General features: G+C 41.4%; 1 protein-coding gene across 2 annotated transcripts in view; it reads left to right on the top strand.

Annotated features, from left to right (window-relative positions):
• PTPRN2 (protein tyrosine phosphatase receptor type N2) overlaps positions 1 to 27,489 on the top strand; it is a 1,212,473-nt gene that overhangs the window by 1,151,400 nt on the left and 33,584 nt on the right. For both annotated transcript variants that reach the window (XM_075587846.1, XM_075587847.1), the window contains 4 exons: positions 3,358 to 3,431; positions 18,278 to 18,355; positions 22,322 to 22,441; positions 23,523 to 23,689. In XM_075587846.1, the coding sequence (XP_075443961.1) occupies positions 3,358 to 3,431; positions 18,278 to 18,355; positions 22,322 to 22,441; positions 23,523 to 23,689 (439 nt within the window). The remainder of the gene's footprint in view (positions 1 to 3,357; positions 3,432 to 18,277; positions 18,356 to 22,321; positions 22,442 to 23,522; positions 23,690 to 27,489) is intronic.

Consider the following 27,489-nt stretch of genomic DNA (forward strand, 5'->3'; position numbering starts at 1 on the left):
AACTGTTTTCTTCTTATTGCAATATGGAAAAAACATTACAATGCAATCTGTTTATTTGTATATTTTCAACGAAAGACAAAGATACCCAATGCTACTTCCAATGTGACAAAAGGCCTGGGGGCATTCAGTATGGGCCTGGGGGGACAGGGGGTGGAGGAGGGGTTTAGGTATGGGCCTGGGGGTGGAGGGGGTTAGGTATGGGCCTGTGGGGGGAGGGGGTTAGGTATGGGTCTGGGGGGGTTAAGTATGGGTGACTGACTCCCTGCGTGGGTGGCTGACTGACTGCCTGTGTGGGTGGGTAGGTGACTGACTGACTGCCTGGGTGGGTGGGTGGTTGGGTGGATGACTGGGTGGGTGACTGACTGCCTGGGTTGGTGACTGACTGCCTGGCTGGGTGACTTCCTGGGTTGGTTGGGTGACTGACTGCCTGGGTGGTGGGTGACTGCCTGGGTGGGTGACTGACTGATTGCCTGGGTGACTGACTGATTGTCTTACACTGACTGGGTGGGTGACTGAGTCACTGCCTTGAGTGAGTGATTGCGTGGGTGGGTGACTGAGTGACTGCCTGGGTGGGTGGGTCACTGCATGGGTGGGTAGGTGACTGCTTGAGTTGGTGGGTGGGTGCGTGACAGCCTTTGACTGCCTGGGTTGACTGCCTGGGTGGGTGCGTGACTGCCTTTGACTGCCTGGGTGGGTGGGTGAGTGACTGCCTGGGTGGGTGGGTGGGTGACTGCCTGGGTGGTGGGTGACTGCCTGGGTGGGTAACTGCCTGGGTGGGTGAGTGAGGGAGTGACTGCCTGGGTGGGTGGGTGAGTGAGAGACTGCCTGGGTGGGTGAGTGACTGCCTGGGTGAGTGAGTGACTGCCTGGGTGGGTGGGTGAGTGAGTGACTGCTGGGTGGGTGAATGAGTGACTGGCTGGGTGGGTGAGTGTGTGACTTCCTTGTTTTTATTTATCTTTTGTACGTGTGTTACTTACCTTTTATATGCATAAATTGAATAACAATATTTCACTATGAGAGTTGTGCGCTCATTTTTTATGTATGTGCATCTAGTTCTCTGAAATTGGGCCTTCTCCCTATTGAGCTGCAGATCTCCAGTATTCAGACATTCTTCTAGCCCATACGGGCAGCATTTGTTTATAGTTATAATTCTATCCTATTTGGGGTTTTTTTCTGTGACTAGTAGTACTATGCAGTCTGTTCACTCTCATTGTCATTCCACTTGAGTTTTGTCACTTTGTGTATTTTTTCACTTTATATTTATCACAAATAAGTTCACTGTTGCATCTGGTGCATACCAGTGCCCTTAATTTCACATACATCAGAAATACTTTATCCAAGATCACTAACAGAGCAGCTGTAAGATAAGCAAACGGCTGACACCCTTTGGCTGCCCTTCGGCTAACGAATTTGGGGCAACGTGGGTGTTATATCCCAGAGATTCTTTAGTATAAATAAATAAAAAACAGCAGCATAACACACAGTACCCCAAGGCAGGCATGCAGGGGGGAGGGGCTGAGGAACTCCAGGTGGTCTTTGAAGTTGTGTCTCTTGTGATCATGATGTTAACCCCGTCCACACTGGCATAGTGGACAGGAGCAGTGAAGACATATTAAGGAGACTCGTGTCCCAGAGATTCTGCGATAGAATATATTACTTTCTAGTTTCTATGTCTCTTGATCTCTCCCTTTTCTTCTGTCTCTCCTTTGTGAGTATTTGTTCTCTTTATTCTGTATACACCTATAGAACAATGTTTAGTGCAAATATATCCTTAAAATCCATTCACAGTCACACATTTAAAAAAAAAAAATTCATAGCAGGCAAAAAGGTGTCTCCCATGGTAATTGTTAACGGGACCAGTCTTAAAAGCATAATATCTGCAAGAGCTGTGTCACGAATCCACTACCTTCTCTTGCACCAAAAATAGACATATTTCTCCTTATATAAATGCAGTCGCAGTATTACAGTATTGCTTTTAAAAAAAAGTTCATATTGATGCTGATTATTGCTAATATGGATACTTCACTGGCTACTGTTAGCTATGAAAAACAACTGTTCATTTCCTCGATCCAGACAAATGTTACTCACACTTTCCTCTGGTCGTATAGCTAGATGGTCATTGTATCTCAATTGGATGAATTGAAAAACATGAGCTGGGCCATTTCCTTGCATATGCTAATAAATCTTGTCGTGACTTGGATTGCTGTTCAGGAATCGTTGGCGGGCCTGAACCCCTGCGTTGTGCCATCTGTGGCTATCCCGTATGCCTTGCTTGCTACAGTGCTTAGAGATAAGGATGACATGTTATTAATTGTCTGTTTTTAAGCTGTGCCCCAGTATTACACCAAGTATATAGGCTACATAGCCAACACGTGGAGAACACTGCTTGCTATCTCGCGCAACCAACATGCGTTTCGCTGATGTTACATTCAGGCTTTAGGTAACAACAAGCTTTGTTATAGTATGCAAGAATACAGCAGCCTGAACCAGGTATGTATCCGAATGGCAGTAGCCGATGGTCTTCATCCAATTGAGCTACAATGGTGGTCTACTTATACCATTGGAGGAAAGGGTAAGTAAGCTTTGCCTGGATCTCTGACATGTACAGGTTGGCTTTCCAACAGCTACCAGTAGCCAGTGAAGATCCATATGAGCATAAATCTGCTTCGATATGGTCCTTGTTAAGCAATAACAATACTGTGGCTACGTTTAAAAAAGGAGAACTCTGTCTACTTTTGGTGCAAGAAAAAGTAATAATAGACGAATTACAGTTTTTGCAGATACCATGCTTTCAAGGCTCTGTCCACCGTAATGATTACAAACACACCATTCTGTCATTTGCTAATTACTTTTTATCCACCTTCTGGTTTCTAGTTTAATTGGGAATATTTGTTTCCTGAGTGCAGCTATCTCTTAGGCCCTCTAATATAGGTTCTTTCTGTTGACCTGTTTAAAATAAAACCTGCCAATATAGCAATTCATTTATACTACTGATAAATGAGTGGGTATTTATTACTTCACTGCAATTCTACTGTATGACTCCTATTTATTTAATGCGATGTGAAGATGTCATAGAGTAGAGCTCAACTCAATTGAAATGGGTAGGTTTTAAATCTTCTCTATCAGAGATATAACAGTTTTCCGACATAGAATACATGTGCTTGTGTTTTATGGGAGAGGGAAAGGCATCGTAATGTTGTGATTATCGAATTATCACACCTAGCAACATAAACAGCAAGGAAATTAGCAGATTTGCACTTGTAGATTTTCTATTTTCTCTGAAATTGAACTATGTGTATTATTTGTTCACGTGTTAAACAAGCATCGTAATATTGCAATATGTCTTTTGCTTTATAGATGACCATAACAGAATCATTCTAAAGGCAGAGAATAGCCACGATAACTCCGATTACATCAATGCTAGTCCAATTGTAAGTATAAATTGTTTCCTTCTGTTTACATCCGGCTCCGTAGAAAAGAAATCTGAGACATTGTATGTGTGTGTCAGCATTATTTCCTTAATCCCTAAAGAACAAGGCATTTCTTGGCCATTACTGCCCTGGCTAGTGGCGGTAATACTCCTGCCCAGACATTAATAGCCAAGTAATTCCCTGTTGGAAGGAGATGATAACTAGTGTAGCCTAAATGGTTTGTTATTGTCATTTTATCTGTTAATTTTACACATTTCTGACTTTTCATAGGCCATTCGTTTGTTGAGAAATTAGACTAATAGGAAAGCTTGGTTTCTGAATGTTAACACATTATAACTTATAATGTATTGCAATTACTCATGAAAGGTCCAAGAATGTGGCTCTTTGTGTCTTTCTATACATGTTGCATGCGATATATATGAATATTGTTTTTATCCTCCGGCAATGTTCGTATGCCAGCTGAATCTATAATGTTGAACTTCAATTGATTACATGGTTGAATTTGTAGCATACTATCCATCCCTATTAATGTAGGGAAATCCCTCATCATTTGCTGAAATGTGTAACCTGTTTACGTTCTCCCTGAAGAACAAATATCTCATCCCAATGGAAGATGAGGTGTTTCCTTCCATATTCGGCGCCCCCCGAAGACGTTCCGTATCAGGAACGAAACACGCGTCAGGTATGACGTCAGTGTGACGTCAGTAGCGCGACTGACAAGCAGTTGTTTGGTCCTCCTTACCTTAGCTCCTTGAATACTTACCAGCATTAGCTAATCTTGATGTGGGCCACACGTGGATCCCACCAGCCAGTGACAGGAGCTTTCGAGTAGTGCCCCTCCAGGAATCTTGGTCCGTCAAGCCAGCTGATCAATAGTGTGTATAACACCCAGCGTCTCTTCCTACTGGGGGCTCACTGGGTGACATACAGCAGCCCTATATGGTTGGATGTGCTTTACTGCAGGTAACCCACAGCAGAAGGGGTTTGTCTCTTTGCCTATATCACAGGCCATCAGTGTGTGTAACATCTCAGCGTCCCCTCTATCATGGGGGCTTAAGAGGCTACATATAGCTTCCTTACATGGTGGGGTTTTCAACACTGCAGACAGCAGTACACCCCACACACTGTCACAGAGTTCTGTGACCATTAACCCTTCACCAGTTTTCTGGGGTAATATTGACAGCATGATATGTGCATGAATTACCTTGGCAAATCCAGCATAGCAGGCAATGATTCACTGTCTGCATATGTGTCTGTGGGAATATTGATCAGTTACCTAAAACATTTAATAGCAGGGTGGGTACCTAACACTGCAGGCAGCAGCACACCCCCATATACTGCTACCCACTGTTACTGAGTTAACCCTTTATTACTGTTGTAGCCATAGTCATAGCTTGATATGGGCATCCTTGACTCAGGCAAACCCAATTAAGCAGACTATGATACATTGTCAGCATATTAATCTGTGGTAGTATTAACCAGTTATGAACTTTCTGTAGCAGCAGTTTTTTGTCTGCACGGTTGGTTTTCACTGGGCTTTCCAACCTACTTGCTCAGACCTTCTGGTTATTGAATATACAGCCCAACTTATACTTATGCCATACTTATTAGTGATATAATATCATCGTACCAGAGTATCGTTTTGGGTATAGGGTTACTCAGGAGGTATAGCACTTGCTCCACTATCATTGGTTATCTCAACTATTGGATGTCTAAGAGTAGCGCTACAATTAGGTTTTAATTAGCTTATGTTTTCTATTATCAATAAAATTTTATTATTTTGACTGACTTACATTAGTGTGTGCATCTATAGAGATTCTATTTCTGTTTCTCAATTGTCCACTTTATCCCAATAGCACCACATGTAATTTCTATAATATTTGTAAGTTGCTGAGCAGGGTCTCCCCACCTCTTCCCCCCCCCCCCCCCCCTACCACCCTTTTCATGAAACTAAAGAGGGCCATGGAACTTGATAACTGATCTGTAATGATTATTATTTCTCATCCACAATACAAGTAGCAACAGAAATGGTCTGTTCTAAGACAATGCAAGTGTTACATAGTTACTAGTATTTTGTTCACTTCTTGGGCTCTACGTGGATCTTTTGAGTTTGATGCATATAAATGCCCATAGAAATGTGCTTGTCAAATGCATAAGCTCACTGGAGTGAAAAAGACAATAAACAAGGTGTGGGGGAAACAAACACACTAGGGGGAGTATCATTTTCTCTCCCTTACCCTGTGTTCTTTCCCCATACCACGTAAACCTTAGAGGCTGTTTTTCCATTGTGAGACATCACTCCAAGTTATTGTTTTCTTGTGTATACATTCAATTATTATTTGTCATTTTGGACATTAATCCTAGTTGATCATTTTTTCAGGTGAAGTCAGTGAGTGCTGGAACTTTTGTTGATATTTGACAACATTTATTATTATACACCACACTATTGTGTACTTTAAATGGAAAGACTGTGAATGATGTCATGCTACTGTCATCATGTTGTGCAAAATGATAAACAATCAGGTGTTTTAGTCTTTAGACTAACTCCAGTCCTCGCGAGCCACCAGCAAGTCAGATTTTCAGATACCGCTGCATCAGTCAGTGGCTCAGTCAGTGGCTCAGTCAGTGGCTCAGTCAGTGGCTCAGTCAGTGGCTCAGTCAGTGGCTCAGTCAGTGGCTCAGTCAGTGGCTCAGTCAGTGGCTCAGTCGTTGACTGAATTTAAGAGAAAATAGTCAAATATCTTGAAAACTATTTTTGAAGCAATTCGCATAACTCTACTCACAAATGATGGTACCTCCACGGCTTCGTTAGCAAGGTGAAATATCAGCCGTATAAAAAAAGAACATTACAGACACATTCTCTATTTCTATGTATTTAGACATAAATATTTTAAATCCATATTCTCCATAGCATTAACAAGTTTGACTCATTCCCTAGTTGGTAGAGAGAGAGTAAAGGAAAATAATGAGGTTTTTTTATGTAATGACATTTTGAAGGTCTTATATTGATTTATTGGTTGATCCAGTTAAAATGGACCATGTTGTTGTTATTGGATTTGTGATGTCTTATGACATATTATGCCTCATTTCAGTTTAATTAAGAGAACAAAGCTCTTTTGCCTGTATTAGGCTGCGTCCAGGGTGAATCCAGCCGGGCGGAGGCGCACTGAGGCTGAGGGAAAGCGAGTGCTTTCCCTGGCCTTAGACTGCGCGCTGTTGGGGGGGGGGGGCTGTGACATCACGGAGCTGGTTTGCCCTCATTGGGCGAACCGCTCACGTGACCGGCCGTGCGCTCCCATAAGCGCGAAAATCTAAATTTTTTCTAAGACCTACGCTTCCGCACGCTTCCAGAAGCGTGCGCGAGCCCCTGCTAAAGCCGCTCTCATTGCGGCTGCAGGGGCTCACTGCCGAGCAACAGCGCGCCTCAGCACGGGTCAGCACTTAAGCGCTGACCATGCCCGAGGCCTTATGAGGCGTATCATTCTTAATCAAGGATGTCTTCTTTCTACCCCCTTTGTACCTAAAGCCCTCTCCCGCCTTAAACCTTTTTCACTGACTGCCCCACACCTCTGGAATGCCCTTCCCCTCAATACCCAACTAGCACCCTCTCTATCCACCTTTAAGACCCACCTTAAGACACTCTTGCTTAAAGAAGCATATGAATAGCACTGTGAATATTGTGAACACATGATACATAAAGCTTTGCCCCCTGCAGACACACTTACCAGAACTCCCTCCTACTGTCTCTGTACGTTCTCCCTACCTACCAATTAGATTGTAAGCTCCTCGGGACAGGGATTCCTCTTCCTTAATGTTATGTTTATGTCTAAAGCACTTATTCCCATGATCTGTTATTTATATTATCTGTTATTTATTCGATTACCACATGTATTACTGCTGTGAAGCGCTATGTAAATTAATGGCGCTATATAAATAAAGACATACAATACAATACAATACAATCTTATTATAAAAATAAATTCAAAATTAATTTATTTTGGTTATTTAATAATATAGGCCTCGTATTAAAATGCATTTGTTCCATCTACGTCGAGGGGCTGTTTCGTATGTATGTATGTATGTATGTATGTATGTATGTATGTATATGTAAATATATATATGGTAAATCCTACAGCCTTGAAAATTGCTGAGCCAGTACAACCAACCTCACACTGATGAGACCCATTAAGGTCAAAACATGTCTGTGAATGGTTTCTCTGTCTTTGCATCTGATTCCCAGGCTGTGCTTAAATGCTGTGTTAACAGCGAGTATTAGCTTATATGGGCTCCATGTAACAATGTTATTTCAGACAAAGCAGTAGAAGAACAGAGTTCATCAATAGTGCTCTAAATGACTATGGATAATGGAAATAACAATGTCAATTCGAATATTCTTGATAGAAGATGGCTTAATGCAGGCTGTTGATGTACAGGTGAGTATTGGGTATGTAGGTGAGCGCTGTGTAGAGGACATATATATTAAAGTCCTAGAGGTGTTGTGAATGAAGAGTGTTAAGCTCCATCACATCACTCCTAATGAGGACAATGTCACACACGCTTGCAACCACCCTAATGTATACCTCCAAAATAGAATAAAGGATAAACTCACATGAAAAAAGCCTGTTTTCTTCTTGTTGGTGGCGTGCATCCGGAAAAGTAGTAGATAGGTGGGTATTCTGCTGGAGGCAGTGTGTCAGAGCACAGCCATAAATGATCAGGAAAGCAGCTTGTGGTTAAAAGATATTCTTTATTCGGACATCATGGTGCAGTCAGGGAAAATGGAGGGAGCTCTTACGCGTTTCACGCCTCATTGGCGCTTCGTCAGAGAGTGGCGTGAAACGCGTAAGAGCTCCCTCCATTTTCCCTGACTGCACCATGATGTCCGAATAAAGAATATCTTTTAACCACAAGCTGCTTTCCTGATCATTTATGGCTGTGCTCTGACACACTGCCTCCAGCAGAATACCCACTTATTTCAGACAAAAGGTGACACATTGTGTGCTCATTTGTATGTAATTTCCCAGAATCCCTTGCTGCAGTGGAAGCACTGTATGCTGGCGATAATGGTGAAAGGCGGGGTTGCAGACCTGTCTAAGACATGTGAATGTGCTCTCACAAGTGATCTTTTTATTTGCTATATGCAATACGGTGGAGGTTTCTTGTTGCCTTTTTCACTGTGTGTGTGTGTATAAACTTGGTGAACATAGTATTAAACAGACAGATGTCTTTCTATTCATTATGTGTTAAAATAAATAAGTACCAATTTGCAGATTTATGCAGGTTAATCAATATATTGGCGTATAAGAGCAATCCGACTGCATAATAATGCACCATATAATGCAACAGGCCTTTGCAGAGTAAAGTAGAAATGGTTTAAAATAATGACACTTTCTCATTTGTCACAGGTATATGTTTTAAACAAATGTTGCATATAGTTGTATTGTGTTATGGTCAACAAGCATGTAGCAGCCTAGCTAAAGTAAATATTCTGTGCATACTCATGAAGCACAGTTAGGCCTGGCTCATACTAGTGCTTTCCCCAGAGTGTAGTGTTTGACGTAATAGCTGCATGTACAAATAGCAAAGTAACTTACTACTGCACTAAAAGCATAACCTAAAAAGCAACGTTAATTATAGAGACTGCATTCAACCGACAGTACAATAAAACAGAATCATGTATTTCCCACTATACTAATATGTAATCGGTTCTTAAATAGCGTTCTTACTAAATGGAAATGTTGGTAATTTTGAATTTGCTATTCCAAGTTTCTTTTGATGCATACTACTTTATATTATTTTGTATGAAATGGTTATTGCTTTAAAACTGGTTAAAGCAGCGATCTGTGCATGACCCAAAAATAGATTTCTTTCTGTTATTTCCCTTCGAAACTGCTAGCCTTACTTTCCTGACCCTTTTATTTTCCTTCGTGTTGCCATTTTCCATTCCTAATATACCAAGCCTTGAACAATAATTATTCCAGGGATAGAATAAAGTGGCTTCTCCTTGAAATTGAATAAAACCGCATTAAAAAAAAACCCTGCAAATATTAATGTATAAAACGGTTTGCACGAAGAGCAAGTCTTCATCATAAAATGAACTTGGCTGTAAATGCAACGTCAAAAATATGGCTGCTTTTAATGTATTCTTTAAGCCTTCCACACGGGAAATTAGTGATCAAGAAGCGTAATGCCTTGGCCAAGCTTCCCGTTGGCGTGCTGAGGCGCGCTGAGGCTCAGGGAAAGTGGGTGCTTTCCCTGGCCTTGCGGGTGCTTTCCCTGCGTGCCGTCAGGGGGCGGGCCAGTGATGTCACGGAGCTGGTTTGCCCTCATTGGGCGAACCGCTCACGTGACCGGCCTTGCGCTCCGGCAAGCGCTTGAATTTCAAAATTACCTAAGACCTACGCTTCCGCGCGGAAGCGTAGGCGAGCCCCTACTAAAGCCGCTCTCATTGCGGCTGCAGGGGCTCACAGGTAAGTGCAAGCGCGCCTCAGCACGGCTCAGCGCATAAGCGCTGACCATGGCCGAGGCCTTACCTTGATGCACATTACTACATAGTCTATTGTATCCTCCATCTTTTAGGCTCTTGCATTTTTTTACTTCCCAGAGAAACTAGGGGGTAGATCCTCTGAAGTGCGCTAAACGAGGGCAAATAACGTTATTTTACTTAATTAGGTAATGGCTGTTATTTTTCCTTCATTTAATAGGGATCCTCAAAGCTAATCATATGCATAAATAAAGTCTGTTAGCCAAACCCCCTTAATTTTCCCATACACGGCACATGCGCATTGGCCAAACTTTAAAGCGGGTTTTCATGTGTTACCATGATTTTTATGTTACCAAAATCTAGTGCAAATCTTATTATAATATTGACAAATATATCATTTTTATACTTATTACATTTTTCACTTAATTATGTGGTATATACAGTAATGTAATAATGACTGTATACAGTATGGGTGTATAATAATGTATATTAATTAATGTTGTTGAGGTATGTATGGATATACATTATTGTACATTATGTGTGTGTGTGTGTGTGTGTGTGTGTGTGTGTGTGTGTGTGTGTGTGTGTGTGTGTGTGTGTGTGTGTGTGTGTGTGTGTGTGTGTGTGTGTGTGTGTGTGTGTGTGTGTGTGTGTGTGTGTGAATACTGACACAGAAGGAGAGAATTCCCAAAATAGCACTCTAACATACACGAAATGAATAAATGTTTTGATACATTTCGTGTATGTTAGAGTGCTATTTTGGGGATTCTTTCCTTCTGTGTCAATATTCATATATCTTCCATCCCCAGCACCGCCAGTAGTGTTTATTACTTACACTTTACCCAACTGGTTTTAGCACACTTCATTTTAGGTCTGTGCAGGTTATTTTTGTGTTTCATATATATATATATGTATGGAGGACAAACGAAAAAACAATAAAGCAGCGTCTTATAAAGGTATTAAATATAGGTGAATATAGTGATTATGTAAAGTTAATGTATATAGTTAATACTAAAAAAATAACTATCTAAGTGCATGTGCATAAATCAAAAAAGGTTAATGTGAATGAACGACCTATTAATAGCATCAAACAGTGATTAAAAAAAAAAAAAAAAAAAAGATGAAACAAAAAGAGATAAAGAAAAGGTAAAAACCAGTCCTTTGGGCAAATGTCCAACAATGATATTTTTGATGCTGGTAGAAGGGGTCTCCGGCTGCTCTCAAGAGGATTAACCACACCCGTAAGGAATCTGCAGAAAGGAGAGAGGAGAGAGCGCACGCCTCATAGTATAAAACCGTAAATTTATTGATGGGAAGGGGGAGGGGGGGGGGGGAAATGCACTCACAAGGGTACAAGAATTAAAAGCATTTCGTGATCATATCACCACCATCCGGTATCTGTGCTTGATTCAGAAGTCCCTCGATCTCAAGGATAAAGGAACCGCGATCTATCAAGATGTCCAGGGTGTGTAGATAAATCAGCAAAAAGTTCCAGAGATCCCAGAGAATATCTCCTTGCTGGTAGGCCTCTGTAGTGTTTGGCGCTCGAACCGGCCTGTTCCTGCGCATCCGTGATGACGTAGTGTCTATGCGTATTGCGTAATGACGCTCCCTGACGCGTTTCGTCACACACGGGTGACACTACAGAGGCCTACCAGCAAGGAGATATTCTCTGGGATCTCTGGAACTTTTTTGCTGATTTATCTACACACCCTGGACATCTTGATAGATCGTGGTTCCTTCATCCTTGTGATCGAGGGACTTCTGAATCATGCACAGATACAGGATGGTGGTGATATGATCACGAAATGCTTTTAATTCTTGTACCCTTGTGAGTGCATTTCCCCCCCCCCCCCCACCCCCTTCCCATCAATAAATTTACGGTTTTATACTATGGGGCGTGTGCTCTCTCCTCTCTCTATATATATATATGTGTATATATATATGTATATATATATATGTATATATTTATATATATGTGTGTGTGTGTGTGTGTGTGTGACACATGTAACGTTTTGTAATGAAAGGGTTAAGTCCTATACTCATTACGTTGCTTTTAGGATATTCCCAGAGATAACTCAGTGGTAATCAGGGTCTGGATGTGAGTAAGAGCAGCTTTTGGAAGGTGCTAAATATCGTAGTGTTATTATCATGTGCTAACAGTAACGGAGGTCTGAGGATCTCCGGTGTTAGGTAACCTGCTCATTACCATATGAGTGAGCCTAAGCTCCGTTAAAATGTAAGGATCCGTTATTATTAAGGAAGATGCCAGCACATCGCAGCGCTGAGCACCTTTGGGGATACTCATTACCAACATGGATACGTTACATTGAGATAATGGAGCATTACAAAATGAGTGATCTTAGGATCTACCCCATGGATCTTACTCAAGACACACTATACCTGTTGCATAGTTAAACTTTATTCTCCTGATAATAACTGACTGTAAAATGCCCTAAACACCATTTTGTTTCCTACTATATCTTGCTAAATAACATATATTAGGCATCCTTACTGTGCATTAAAAAGCAACACTGTTATGTGGATCTTTACAACAAACTCATGACTCACACGAGCATTTCAAAAGTTAGGTCTGGCCACTGACTTTCACAGAGAAGGTTAACTTTACTCTGAACAGACATGACTCCCGCCCCTAATTGTTTTCTACCCAACAAAATGTTCCGAGAATATAATTGTAATTGTGTTTGGAGTTCTAAAAGGGACACATATTAATGGTGTGAAATCATTATGTGCACCACGTTCCAGATAGCAGCTTTGTGACAGCAGCTGATTAGCGACTAAAAGGCGACAAGTGGCCTGTTTCTGATTTAGCAGATAGCCGAGTGTTCTCTGACAGTACTACTCAAATCAGCATTGATTCTGCATGCCCTTGTTTACTGGTGCATGAAAAGCTGGCTACGTAAGGCAGCAGCTCCTCGTATTATTTATATCATTAAAATGACAGCACAACTACATTCATGCTAGAAAACATATGTCCCTTGTTCTTGGGGTGTTATGTTGAAGAGGTTTGCTTTTCCAAAATCAATTTACATTTTGGGCTGCGGGGTGGCGATCCTATTGTGTGTGTTGCATTCATCTAACGGATAAACGTGTGTGTGGATGCAGCTGCTTGCACCGCTTTGTCATATGGTGTCCTCAGATATGAAACAGTGGGGGGGGGGGGAAATAATACTCACTTGGTTAAGAGAGTAAGGGTGAAATGTGGGGCCTTCTAGTAACAAACGATTTGACCATTTTCCATGTAGCGGAAAAGTAGAAAGAACTTGAAAGTGCAAATGGAAAGAAACCCTTGTTTTGATGCACATCACCTCCTGCTTTTAATCAGAGTTTTTTTGATGCCGATCGTTACGCAGGGAAGTCTACACCCAATCGGGTGTGCTAGAGGTTGTTGATGTTGGTCACAGAGGGACAAGTTGATGCAAAGTGTAGCGTTTGGTGCATCCAATTAGACTCGTCCTATACCCCACTTATTGATACTCTCCAAATCTCAACTTGATGCACATGGAGTAAGATTGAAGTACCTCGGTACATCGATGTAAAGCCTCACATGATGAGGGTGCTTCTTCGTGTCCGTTTTGCTTGTCACGTCCCAGAGATTTCCCTATATTAAAATGTCAATCTATTTAACCTAAGAGTAGAACAAGGAAATAAACATAAACCAAGGCAATATAATTCAGCAATCTAAAGTAATACACAAGGTCATATTGTACATTAATGAATACTTAATATTAATACTGAATACTTAATATTAATATCTTAATATTGTACATATGAATACTTAATATCGCTAAAATAAACTGGATTAAAACTAGATTATGACGGTTTTTTTTAGCAATAAACTTAAACAAATACAACACATTTAGAACATTCTGTAACATTCTATTATTATTACGTATGTTTGCATACTGTCCGACTGTCCCGATCTGTGTGGGAGACTCCCTTGAACTGTATAATATTTTTTCTTTCTCTCCCGAAAAAGCTGATCTCATCACTATGCAAGTCAATGCACTCTGAAGTCATCTCATGCAGTGTATATTCCTATCACGTCTCCCTAAAAAAGCATTTCCAGAGGTTGATCAGTGTGTATATTTGTAGATATTAAATGCTACAACAATAATGCTAATGGATTGAGACCTGACGATTAGCATAGATACAAAATACCCGTTTTTGCACTTGGTGGTGATGGCTACTGAAACCAAAGTAGCAAGTACATTAACGGATTGTAATCTCAGACAATTCCTTGGAAGGTTTTTCATGAAGAAATCAAGTTTTAAATGTGAAAAGTTTATTCTCCTGTTTTTGCATCAATGGAAGGCGTTTAATATAATGAGACAAGGTTCTGACAGTAGTTGTTTGTATGTCCAAGAATAGTAATATAGACCTTATTCTGTTCCATCATTGGCAGACTCGAATACATTCAATGGGTCTTGATCAGTACTAGAGTCATCTTCTTCTCACCTGCTTCTCCCCAACATGCTCCCCTCTTCACCTGCTTCTCCTTCACATGCCTCTCTCCTCCCCAGCTTCTCCCATTCATGCTTTTCCCCTCACCTGCTTCTCCCCTACATGCCCCCTTTCTCTCTCACTCTTTTCCCCTTTCGCTCTCTCTTACTTGTCCACCCTTCTCTCATTTACTCTTCCCTTTCTCTCTTTCACTCTTCTCCCCCTTTTCTCTCTCTTAGTTTTCCACACTTCTCTCATTTACTCTTTCCCCTTATCTCTCGCTCTTTTCCTCCATCATACTTTTTCCTCTATCACTTCCCCCTCCTTCACTCTTTTCCCCTTATCTCTTTTTTCCTCTCTCGCTTCCCCCCTCCTCTGCCCCCTCTTACTATCCCTCTTCTCTCTATTCCCATTTATCTCCCCCCTCTCCATTCCCATTTATCTCCCCCCTCTCCCTCCCCCTTTCTCTCTCTCTCCTTTCTCTCACACTTCTCCCCTTCTCTCTTACTCTCTATTCCTCCCTGCCCCCCAGGCTTTACTGGGGAACGTAGGTGCAGAGTGTCAATGCCCTACCTGGTGCCGGAGGGGGGCCACCCAAGCGGCCAATACTTGACGTTGGGCCTCACTTCTGGCGAGGCCTGACTTCTGCTATTTGAACCGCCTGGACTCCCTCTGCCGCCAGGTAGGGAACTGACATACTCCGCACCCACGTTCCTCAAGTAGGGTCTTGGTGGGAGGCAGAGTGACTGCAGAACCACCAGAATGCTGTTCTGGTTGCTAAAATAAGTGCTGGAACAGTGTTCCACAATGTTCCTGCTCCATTCTAGACCACTCTTGATGGCCTTGCAAGCAGTAGAGTAACATTATACAGTACCTATTACGTGAGGCAAGGTATTTGCCAAAAAGCATGGCGTTTGGAGTATCCTTAGTATTGTAGTACAGTGGATATATTACTATAGTGTCCACGGTTATTCTAACACAAACCAGTGGCAATCGCCAAAAAGACCCAGGTACACCCAGGTACATGCTGGATATATGCCTTAAACTTACCTTAAACTAGACCCAGCATTTCTGCATTGATTAATGGCCCATCCGATTAACAGCGGGGGTCCCTGGCAGTCCCATTCAAACTGAATGGATCTGCCAGGGAACCCTGCTGTGTTAATCCTATGGGTCATTAGTCAATGCAGAAATGCCTTAAACTTGCCTTAAACTAGCCAGGTTACACCCAGCACATACCCAGAATGTAACCGGGCTAGTTTAAGGCAAGCTTTAGAATACTCGTGGTCTCGTCTGTATGTGGTTATACAGTACACCAAAATACGAGGCAGGCCTTTTCATTTAAGTCCTGGGACCTCTTCTCTTTTCTCTGTACACACTCTCTCTAGGTGACCTAATAACATCTTTTGGGTTTAATTATCACCTCTATGCCGACGACACACAAATATACTTTTCAACACCTGACCTTACACCTGCTGTACAAACCAAAGTTTCTGAATGTCTCTCTGCTATATCATCCTGGATGGCCCTCCGACGCCTTAAACTCAACATGGCTAAAACAGAGCTCCTCATACTTCCTCCCAAACCTGGCCCTACTACCTCCTTCCACATTACTGTTGGAACTACAATCATTCACCCAGTAGCCCAAGCACGCTGCCTAGGGGTCACGTTCGACTCCTCTCTCACATTCGCCCCTCACATTCAAAACATTTCTAAAACTTGTCGCTTTTTCCTCCGCAATATAACTAAGATACGCCCTTTCCTCTGTTGTTCGACTGCTAAAACTCTGACTCAGGCCCTCATTCTCTCCCGTCTTGATTACTGTAACCTCCTGCTGTCCGGCCTTCCTGCCTCTCACCTGTCTCCCCTACAATCTATCCTAAATGCTGCTGCCAGAATCACTCTACTCTTTCCTAGATCTGTCTCAGCATCTCCCCTCATGAAATCCCTCTCCTGGCTTCCGATCAAATCCCGCATCTCACACTCCATTCTTCTCCTCACTTTTAAAGCTTTACATTCTTCTGCCCCTCCTTACATCTCATCCCTAATTTCTCGGTATGCACCATCCACTCTTGCGTTCTTCTCAAGGATGTCTTCTTTCTACCCCCTTTGTATCTAAAGCCCTCTCCCGCCTTAAACCTTTTTCACTGACTGCCCCACACCTCTGGAATGCCCTTCCCCTCAGTACCCGACTAGCACCCTCTCTATCCACCTTTAAGACCCACCTTAAGACACACTTGCTTAAAGAAGCATACGAATAGCACTGTGAACATTCTGAACACATGGTACATAAGCTTGGCCCCCTGCAGACGCACTTACCAGAACTCCCTCCTACTGTCTCTGTAAGTTCTCCCTACCTACCAATTAGACTGTAAGCTCCTCGGGGCAGGGACTCCTCTTCCGAAATGTTACTTTTATGTCTAAAGCACTTATTCCCATGATCTGTTATTTATATTATCTGTTATTTATTTGATTACCACATGTATTACTACTGTGAAGCGCTATGTACACTAATGGCCCTATATAAATAAAGACATACAATACAATACAATACAAGTTGAGTTGGAATGTAATAATCTTTGCTAAACAATGGATGGTTTTTCCTAAGCTGGAACTGAAAATCTTTTTCATATTGGAAGTACAAATCAGTTGTATGCTTTATTTTATTACAATAGGGGGTTAGAAAAGAACAAACGCCACTCAATGGTGCAGATTACTTTAATAATCAAAGGTTAAGAAATGGCAAATGCCACTTACAAGTGCTTTCAAATCCGCACAGAATGAGCCTTTCATATCCACAGGGATATCTTTTCTGTCACCACCACTGTTCTCCGTCGTATAGGTCTCTCTCTGCTCACGCCGCAGTGTAAGTTGTGGATGCTGCCACCAGAGCTGACATGCGGCACCGATTGGCCCTCCTTTGTTATGGAGATACTTGGAGGTGCTGTCCAGGATCCCTTGGACCACGCCACTCCAATTCAGAATCGTCCTACGAGTTTCGCTAAACACTAACCCCCATTTGCTAATTGTGTAGGGACGATCCTGAATTGGAGTGAAGACACTTATATAAATGTGTTATCTGTTTATGAATGTCTATGAATGTGTTTCTGCATTTTTTAGCTCATTTTGGCTTGCTTCCCCTATACTTTTTTGTATGTTGACTATTTGTAAAGAGCATTACATTTTAGTGTGATCTAGTTATTCCTGTTTTTCCAGTATGAGCCGGATATGTTTGCATATTTGTTGTAAATACATTGTGTGGGCATTTCTGTGTGTGTGTGTGTGTGTGTGTGTGTGTGTGTGTGTGTGTGTGTGTGTGTGTGTGTGTGTGTGTGTGTGTGTGTGTGTGTGTGTGTGTGTGTGTGTGTGTGTGTGTGTGTGTGTGTGTCAATCACAGTAATCCACATTGTGTTTCTTTTTCTGTTAGAAAAAGCTTAACCACGATTCTGTGTTTTTATCCCAATATGCTATATATATATATATATATAGATATATTTATCTAGAGAGAGATATACATTATATATATATATATATATATATATATATATATATATATATATATATATATATATATAATGTATATCTCTCTCTAGATAAATATATCTATATATATATACTGTATATATATATAGCATATTGGGATAAAAACACAGAATCGTGGTTAAGCTTTTTCTAACAGAAAAAGAAACACAATGTGGATTACTGTGATTGACACACACACACACACACACACACACACATATATATATATAATGTATATCTCTCTCTAGATAAATATATCTATATAGATATATAGATAGATATATACATTACAAATGGTAACCTTGTTCTTGATTAGTGAAACAGAGAAAATCTTCTGTTGCAGATATACAGTATTAACATTTTTTTTATTTTTCAGATGGATCATGACCCCAGGAATCCTGCTTATATTTCAACACAAGGACCGCTTCCCACTACAGTGGCAGACTTCTGGCAGGTATGATTGTCATTATTTTAGTTAACAAGCCTCTGTAATCTAACGTTACAAAAACATTTTTTTTAAGTTTAATGCCACGAAAATACTGTAGTTGGTCAAGACAAACCTGTGGCATGGCAGGAATACCAGGCGGAAATGCAGTGGCTACATGTATTTCTTGAAACAGAAACCTTGTGACATTATTACTGTGCAGCAAATCATTAGAAGCTAATAAAGCCATGTGTGCCATTGAGCTACAGCAGATAAGGGGCAGATACATTATTGTACATTATCTGAAGCCTTAGTTCAGACTATACTAGAGAATGATTCCAAAACTGATTCAGAAAGCCTGATCATAACTTATGAAATCAGACCAAACTACTGTATAGCCTTTACTGTAATAGACAAATATCTCTGCACATATAACTTTTTGTTATCTAAAATGTATAATTTTCTGGATTAATTGCAATAAAGCATTCCAGGTGGTGCTGCATTGTGCGACGCAGGAGTTCTGGATTGCTGAAGTCAAACTGCAGCCCTGTTCCTCACAAATACAATGTTACATATTTACACAGTAGATGAAGTTGGAAAATAAAAAAGAACCAATGTTCAAATGCCAGTGCTCTGGAGTTCACAGGGGGTATTAAAATATCTTAATTCATATATAAAATATATCAATTGTATTTATTATGACAGGCAGTGAGAACCTGACGCGTTTCGCCCATATGAGCGCTTTTTCTCATACACGCGAAATGAGCCAGAGGTGCTCTCTGCCGTCCTTCCTATTTCCTTTTATCATGTTGCGATTATCCCAATAAACTACGTTTAAACTTTCCTGAGCGATCCAGCCTTTATTTTTCAATTAGGGTGCCGCTTTTTCTTCCCCCGCGGGATTCTACTTCCTGAGGTTGAAAAAGGACATATGTCCATCAAGTTCAAGCTATGTTAAATTTAGACGACAGATACTTTATCCTATATTTGTATTCACATTCTTTTGAACCAGAGGAAGGCAAATAAAAAACCCCAGTGAAACATCGTCCAATGATATCTCATAAGAAAAAATAAATTCCCTCCTGACACCAATATTGGCAATCAGATTACTCCCTGGATCAACATCCTTCTCAAGTCTACTTATTTAATATATCCCTGTATACTTTTCCTTTCTAAAAAGATGCCCAACCTTTCTTTGTGGAACGTGGAATGTTCATGTGGACCATTGATTGTCACATTTGTCCTGGTTTGCCTTTTTGCTCAAAGAACTACCAGACCTGGTGTCCCGGGCCCTCTGGCTGGAGGCTCTCACTGTAAGACTTTAAACAGCAGGACTGGATCCCCTAGTAAGTTCATTGCACTGCCCTCTCTTTTGAAAGGATGCACCCTCAAATCCCACAAACTGTAATTAGTAATCATTATGCTATGTTGGAACTCATCTCTGCCTTTATATTGATTCAATGGGGACTTGGGTATTTTTGCTCAACACACGAGGCAGCGGATCCATTGGTCGGTCCTGTATCATCAGGGGTGTGCAAAGATTCCTTCATGCGCCCCCCGCCGCGGTGTCATTTGATGCCGTGTTGCCATGGTGACCCGTCGCTGGAAGGCAAAGTAAGTAAAGTTACAGAAGCCTCACGCGATCCCCGGCATTTATTTTAAATGCATTCGGAGGTGCATGGGACCTCTGTAACAGCCGTGCCCACCCCCCCCACCCATCCCCAGAAAATCTTGCGCTTCCTGGTGCACCCCACTTTGCACACCCGTGCTCTATCTGACTGGGTGACTGTTCTGGGTCCCCAGGTCATGCAACATCTGTGCGGATGTAGTGGATAGGCAACCTTCACAGTCAGGTCATTTCATTTCCTGTCATCCACACAACGTCAGACACCTCCAACTTTCTTTTGAACTAAGACTACATAGTATCCTAAGGACTTGTGGAAGAATCCTGACAGCTCTCATGTGGAGATCTTGTACTGTTGCTTTAAGTCAGTGTTTATTCAAACAGGGTTTCTAGGAGCCCTTGGGTTCCCCGAGCATTTCTAAAGGGTTCCCTGCAATTGTCTGGGCATTTGAAAATTGTATCAAATATAGAAGAATTTTCAATGCATCTGATCATAGACGCGCTATTAGAGAGGGTTTGGGTTCCTTAAAATGTATCTGATCACAGACATGCTATTCGAGATGATTGGGGGGTTCCTGAGAATTTCACTTAGGGTTCCTTAAACAAAATAGTTTGGAAACCACTGCTTTAAGTACTTGTTGAAAATGGATCAGAATTTGTCTTGGGCCCAATCTTGACTGTTTTTGCATCCCCTCTATTAAATGTTGTGCAAAATTGGTACAGCCGGGGTCAGGGTTTTCTGCACTAAAGGCTCCCTTACATTTCAGGGTTTGCATTAGCATGTATTTGGGATTCACTCAACTTCCTCTCCTGCAACCACAGCTCTTTATTCATGTCAAACTTCTTCCAAAGAGGGCTTTTCCCACAAATAGAAAGTCACACCCATCTCCAGAGTCCCTATTACCATGCCAGATTAGACTACATGGGGTTCCATGGACGCATTTTGCTGCTCGTACTGGAGTTTGTTCTTACTTGCTTCGACCCAGAGAATACCTAATGAGGAAATCTTACTAGTCAGCCAAGGATGGCTCAAGTAAAACTACCTTATAATTATCTGCCAATCTTCCACACTCCCCGGGATCATCCTTTCAACAACAACGCTCTGCAGGTCACTACTCTCCTCAACCAGAATGAGCTAAAACCTCCTCCCCAAGATTGTGCATGAATCATCAGCCATAGAGATGTTTACTGCATATTTCTTTAGGAAGTCGGCTCCCACAAATGCATCCTGGAGAGCATATTCCGTTATGATGTAATCACACCCCAGATGTAGGTTCTGTCATGCCACTACAACGCTCCACTTTCCAACCACATGTATAACCCCTCCGCTGTCCATGCATTGCATGGTTAGATAGACTGTGCGTTTCCGATCCCACACCCACACAAGGATTATGGATAACTCTGATCCACAGTCAATGAGCAATTGTCAGGTAATCTCTCCAATCTGTGCAGTTAGGTTGCAGCTTCTCCCAGCATCCCTGAGGGTCCCACATTCACTGGGCATACTCTGGATTGAAGGCAAAGGAGAAGGCCCGTGACTGGGTACTTGCCTGAGTGAGTTTATGTTATCTCCCTGAGGGCAGCGGCTCTTCTCTCTGCAATTCCAGCACTCTGTTATGGCTTTTCCATAATCCACACCTCTCCCAGGCTTCACAGCTGTTGCCTTTCCATAACTGCCTCCCTCGTGCCATTAACTTCTTCCCCCTGTTTCTCTATAGCTTCCAAACTCCCCTTTTCTCAGTGTCAGTGCTGGAGATGCGGCCACTGGTGGATCTTTCTCCTTCTTAGGGACTCCAGTTTCTGCCCTACAGTACAAGGCAAATAAATACAAACAATGGGGATAACAGTAGCAACTAAATGGCAACAAAAAGCAAAGGGAGACCTTGCTCGAAGAGCTTAAAATCTAAGTGGTATATTTGGAGACTTGCAGACACAGTAGCAGTAAAATTGTGAAACTGTCCAGTGGCTTAATATGTATTCTAGATGTAAAATAATATTTTCAGGGCCATTTCAAATGGGTTCTCAGAAATGCTTTTTAATTCAGTTCAGATACCGCAGCATCCTGCCCTCAATTAGATGCTACAAAATGAATGTAATACACATTCTGCATGCAGTGGCATTTGCCTTTGTGCCATCCAGAGTTTTCACTGCGAGAAATTATTTAAATCGAATACTTTATCAATGCTACGCAGGGCTGGGGCACTCGGGGATTTGGAAGCAGCTGCAGAGCAAAAGTGTCTAATGAAAATGAAATTTAAATTTGCTGTGAATGGAATGGGTTTTGATTGTGTGCCTGAGTGCTGTGATTACACATGTCACCCAGTAATTAAGCGGTTGCAGTGTGGCCACGGCGTGTCTTCCTCTCCCCGCAGATGGTCTGGGAGAACGGCTGTGTGGTTATTGTGATGCTGACGTCCCTCGCAGAAAACGGGGTGAAGCAGTGCTATCACTACTGGCCTGATGAAGGGTCGGACCGCTACCACATCTATGAGGTACGGAGTATTGACGTGGAAACTTTACATGCCGTTCTTCTAAAGAATACCAGTAACCACAGTGAACCAGAATTCTTCAACATGTTCAGCTTGAATCTGCGCTTAAAGTTGTAACAAAAGTACCACCATATCCCTACCAGTGCTAGAGGTCCCTCCTGCAGGGTGTTACTCAAGGGGTTAAGCAGTCAAAGTGTTAATTGTGCTGTATTCCAAAGTAAAGAGGTTAATTGCCCCGTTTTTTTCTATTGCAGAAACCTTACAAATAAAATAGAAGATTTTCACTGGATTGACAAAATATTTGTAATCGCTGCCAGTATACAGTACTCTCCATCCTATCATTGCACAGTGATCCAGGGAAAAACCCACGTAGAGTTTTTAATACCGGGTATGGGGATCTATAAAGTTTTGCAGCAGATTTATCAGCCTCGTAATTGTAAACTTGTGTAAAAGATGGTAACAGAATTATCAAAGTAGAAATAGGATACTTACGTATGCCGTAGGTGCCGGTAGTAGCTCTGGCTGGGCTAAGTTGGGCTAAAATAATGGCGACTCCAATGCCCCACGTCCTGGGGGCCAATTGGAAGCCTTGACGTCATCCCTTGTGGCTTCATACTGGCCCACGTGACGCGGGACATTTAAACAGCAGAGAGATACCGGCACCCCCTTCCGACGTAAGCATCTCGGAAGGCAGGGATCTCCGGAGCTGAAATCAACGCAGTTCCAGAGATCCCCAAATTCAAACCTATCAAAACAAAACAAAAAAAGTACCCCCAGGAGTCCAGGAGTGATGCTTTAACTATTGTACATAGTAACTCTTCCCCCAATTCCTGTAAGTGCTCCCAAATGTGGTTATTGAGGAAAGAGCCTCTGAGTTGATACAATTGCCTGTGAGCGTTAACTTGATGTCACGATAGCCATTTTTGACGCTTTTTATTCACCGACCCCATCGTTTTGGTGAATTTTAAGCTGACCTGAACGGGGCACAAATCTTTAGAGAAACAAGATTCTTGGAAAGTAATTTGAAGCAGATGTTTGAAAAAAAATGTGCTTAAGTTGTGTCCTGTATCTTTTCTCCCTCCAGGTAAACCTGGTCTCTGAGCATATCTGGTGTGAAGATTTTCTTGTGCGGAGCTTCTATTTGAAAAACCTGCAGACCAACGAGACGCGCACAGTGACTCAGTTTAATTTCCTCAACTGGAATGACCAGGGAGTGCCATCTTCTACAAGGTCACTTCTAGATTTCCGCAGGTACAATATGAAGCTTGTTATAGTTTACAGTATGTTCAGCCGAATGTGACTGAAACATGCATTTTCCCTTACATAACCTCAGGGACTTTTACTGTATTTATTTTTTCAAAGAAAACTAAGCTCTTTGCTCAGTCTGTGTTTTACAGGCATAATGAAATGCCCTGGTAGCCACAAAGTGGACTTTAAATGGCTTGGTATCCTATGGGCAGTGTTTATATTAATAGGCTGCTCTGGGTCATCCTTAGCCAGGCTTCAACCGTATATATTTATTTCGCTTATGTTAATCAGGTTAGGGAACAGCAATGTTGCGGCATTGCAGAAAAGTACAACCCACAGCATACCACCTGCCTCCATTGTATCATCCACCGTCACTAGGCAATGGAACACTAAGCACGTCTGTATATCAGGGACATCACCCAAACGTGTGTCTTAGGGGTTCTCAGAGCTTTGCAGTACAAAGTATCACTTTTACATTTCAAGTGCAAGGGGAATTTTTCACGAGTGCGTTGTTAACTGGCATTTATAATTAAACCCGAGAGCAATGAACAGGAATTAAAAAAAAAAAAAAAAACATTGAGATATTTGATAAACCCACCCAAATTCATTTTTATTAAATTATCTCCCCACTTATTTGCTGCTTTCTGCAGAAACAAAAGATGTGCGTAAACTGAGCACACTATTATAGCAGAGAGAACATAAGATCAGAATCAGAGGAGTAGCTCCGATATAAACATGAAATTACATGAAACATTTGAAATGTTTTGGATCCCAACCCCACCGTATAAGGTCTGGTGGGTAAAATGTTTTGGGAAAATTCCTCACAATAGTTATTATATATAAAAAAACATAATGTACCTTGTAATGCTTTATAATGCATTGTCTTATACGTAGGACATATCCATTGGAAGGCATGGTTAGAAGTGGCTTAAAACATATTTTCCTGTACCTACAAAATACTCTGTAGCGCATTTTTCAGAAGCTGCATTAGAAAGAACACGACTCTTCTATATGTAACTCGCATGCTTTCTAGACGGAGCTTAAAAGCACATAATTATGGTGTACAACGGTGCTTGACATGTAATCAGCCACAGTTACTGAGGCTTTTATACGCTGCCTCTGCTCATCATATCACAAAAATAATAGGGATCAAAGAGAGAGCATAGTGACCTTTTATTTCTCAGTGTTTGTCATTTTGTGGAACTGTAAAAGTCTTTTTGAAGAGATGTGACATTGGTTAAGGAACTGTTCTCGTATACCCAAGGTCATGGGTTCAATTCTTGCCTCTGTCACAGCCATTCAGTGTGCTCTTGGGCAAATCCATGTATCTGCCCATGTCAAAGGTTGCCTAACTGTGATTGAGTTATAACAATGACATTAATCCGTTCTTCCCTTGCCTCTTTGGAGGCTGCCATTAAGACCAGAAATGTGCAGCTAGGATTGAGCTCCAGATGTGGCTGCATGCAAGCTTCTAATGTGTAAATGTTAAACACTGCAGATACTTACACTGTGTGTACATATGATGCCCTAAGCGTTTTTTTCATTACACTGATGCTAGAGCAGTCAGGAGGGGGTATATATCAGATATTGATTAGTTTGCATACAACATAGATGGGGTGGTGAACTGTAGCTGTGGGAGGGGTTAGGTAGGTACACATGACAATTAAATGTATACACATATGTGCATTTTAACTTAATTTTCTCAATTTTTTGCATGTGTACGTTTTATTTCTGAGCTGCTGTAACTCTGTTCCTGGAAACTTGGGCCAAGTAAATGCTCGAGTTACAGATCCCAATTTCTGAAAAAGTATCTACCCCCTTTCACTGGAAAAGTGATAACAGAGACATAATTCTGCATTATCTGTAATAATATCAAATGTATTGTTATATACTTTTCAGCTGCCTTTATAGTATACTTGCTATGTTTGAGCTGTAATTACATTCCACCAATAACAAAGAGGTTAGGTATAACAAAATTCAATGCTTTGGAAACGTTGTTACTTTGAGCATTGGACAAGTGAGTTATAAAGGCTCACAAGACGTCAGCTGTAGTGACTGCAATTACTAGAAGCACTTCAGACGCTGAGTTACTACACAAAGGGATGAATGTGTTCGAGGCATAATGTTCTGTGTTATACTACGGTTTAAAATGAAAATATTACCGTTCTCTGTTCTGGATGAGCGTTTAGCAAATCAATCTGCTGAGTGTAGGAGCCTTATCAAGAAGAGTGGAGTTCAAATAAACTTTGTAACTGGTTGACTTTCAATAGCTACTTCAAGTTGTCACATTATAGTGGGGTGCAATATATTTATTGTATTAACTTCATACAGTGTTTCAACTACAGTGGAATCTTACACAACAAATGCAGTGTCGCTCAGTATTCTATGTGATGACATCCAACGGAGAATACAAAAGGTATTATTGTGTTAGCTCCATGCTCAATGTGTTAAGAAATTGAATTCAGCGTTCAGCACTTAAGCCTGGTTTACGGAAGTGTAAAGACAACAACCCATTCATGGTTAGTCCTTTCAGCTTTACCTGCCTGAACTGGTTGTTGACTTTGCATTGTAAACCTGGAAGAAGGATACAAAACAGACTCTGATTAATACTTAATGAGCTCATGTGTTTATCCACGGCCATTCTCCAGAAAATGAGTCCCTACCCTGCCATTAGTGGCACAAGTGGCATTAGGACATATGTGAATGTGTTACTTGGCCACCTGACTGCAAATGGTTGAAATTATGTGGACTTTATTCACTCAAGCCCCTATTCAGCGTAGTTGGAAACTTGGTAACACACAGTCAATTATGTTTCAACGTCATAGAAATTGCATTGTTAACTATGCATTATCCGGCTTCTCTCTGCAGTGAATAGGGGCCGAAGCATGTTCGAGAGTCCGACTAGCTGACTTAGTATAGTGAATATAGTTCAATGTAATTGGGAAACTGAGACAGGCTTGTAGACATTTGTGGGATGTGTATAGACGTCCTTTTTTCCTGTGCTTTATTTTATACATCGGAGGATTTTGTCACGTATGTACCCATGATATACTCATTTTCATTCTTTGGCCTTGATGGATACGCGCCTCTTCGGTTAATTGATGAAGGTTGAAAATAATTTCTTTCTTTTTTTTTTAAAGCTAGCCGCTATGTTGCCTTTCTTGATACTATGCGCATTAGCAAGATCGACATACAATGAGTACTTCTCAACTCTTGTACTCCCAACTGTTGGCCATCTTTATTGTAGAAGTTCAATATAAAATGAGACAATGTGTTTTTTCCTTACAGGTTCATTTGTAAGTCTTTGCACGTATTGTAAATATTGTATACAAGGACGATCACATTGTACATGTCGCCAAAGTACCATCTAGTAGTCAACTGAAATTAGGGACATCTCAAGAAGATGTCGCATGCATGGGTGTGGGATAAAGTGAAGTATGTGTACAAATGTATTACAATGTGCAACGCCAACAGGTAAAAAAATATACCTCAGAACAAAGGGCAATAAGAAGTTTGAAATGTGCTGCCTTCATACCCAAGGGTGAACCAAACCTGCTTTGATGAGCTCACGACTCCATGTTACTACATATTTGTGCAGCCCATATACACTGTTAAGTTCAGAGTTCAGTTTAACACGCTAGGGCAATGCTTAAAATCGACATTAGGATATTTCTTGCTGTACGCATTGTCACTTACTAACACCGCTCACTTGAAAATCGTTAAATTCTTATTTTGCCAGCTAATTAGCAGCTGCCAGTGTCATTTTTGTGATGTTGCAGCTAGTAATATGAGCCCAGTTGCAT

This window comes from Ascaphus truei, chromosome 2 (genome assembly GCF_040206685.1).
Source record: "Ascaphus truei isolate aAscTru1 chromosome 2, aAscTru1.hap1, whole genome shotgun sequence".
Classification (NCBI taxonomy): Eukaryota; Metazoa; Chordata; class Amphibia; order Anura; family Ascaphidae; genus Ascaphus; species Ascaphus truei.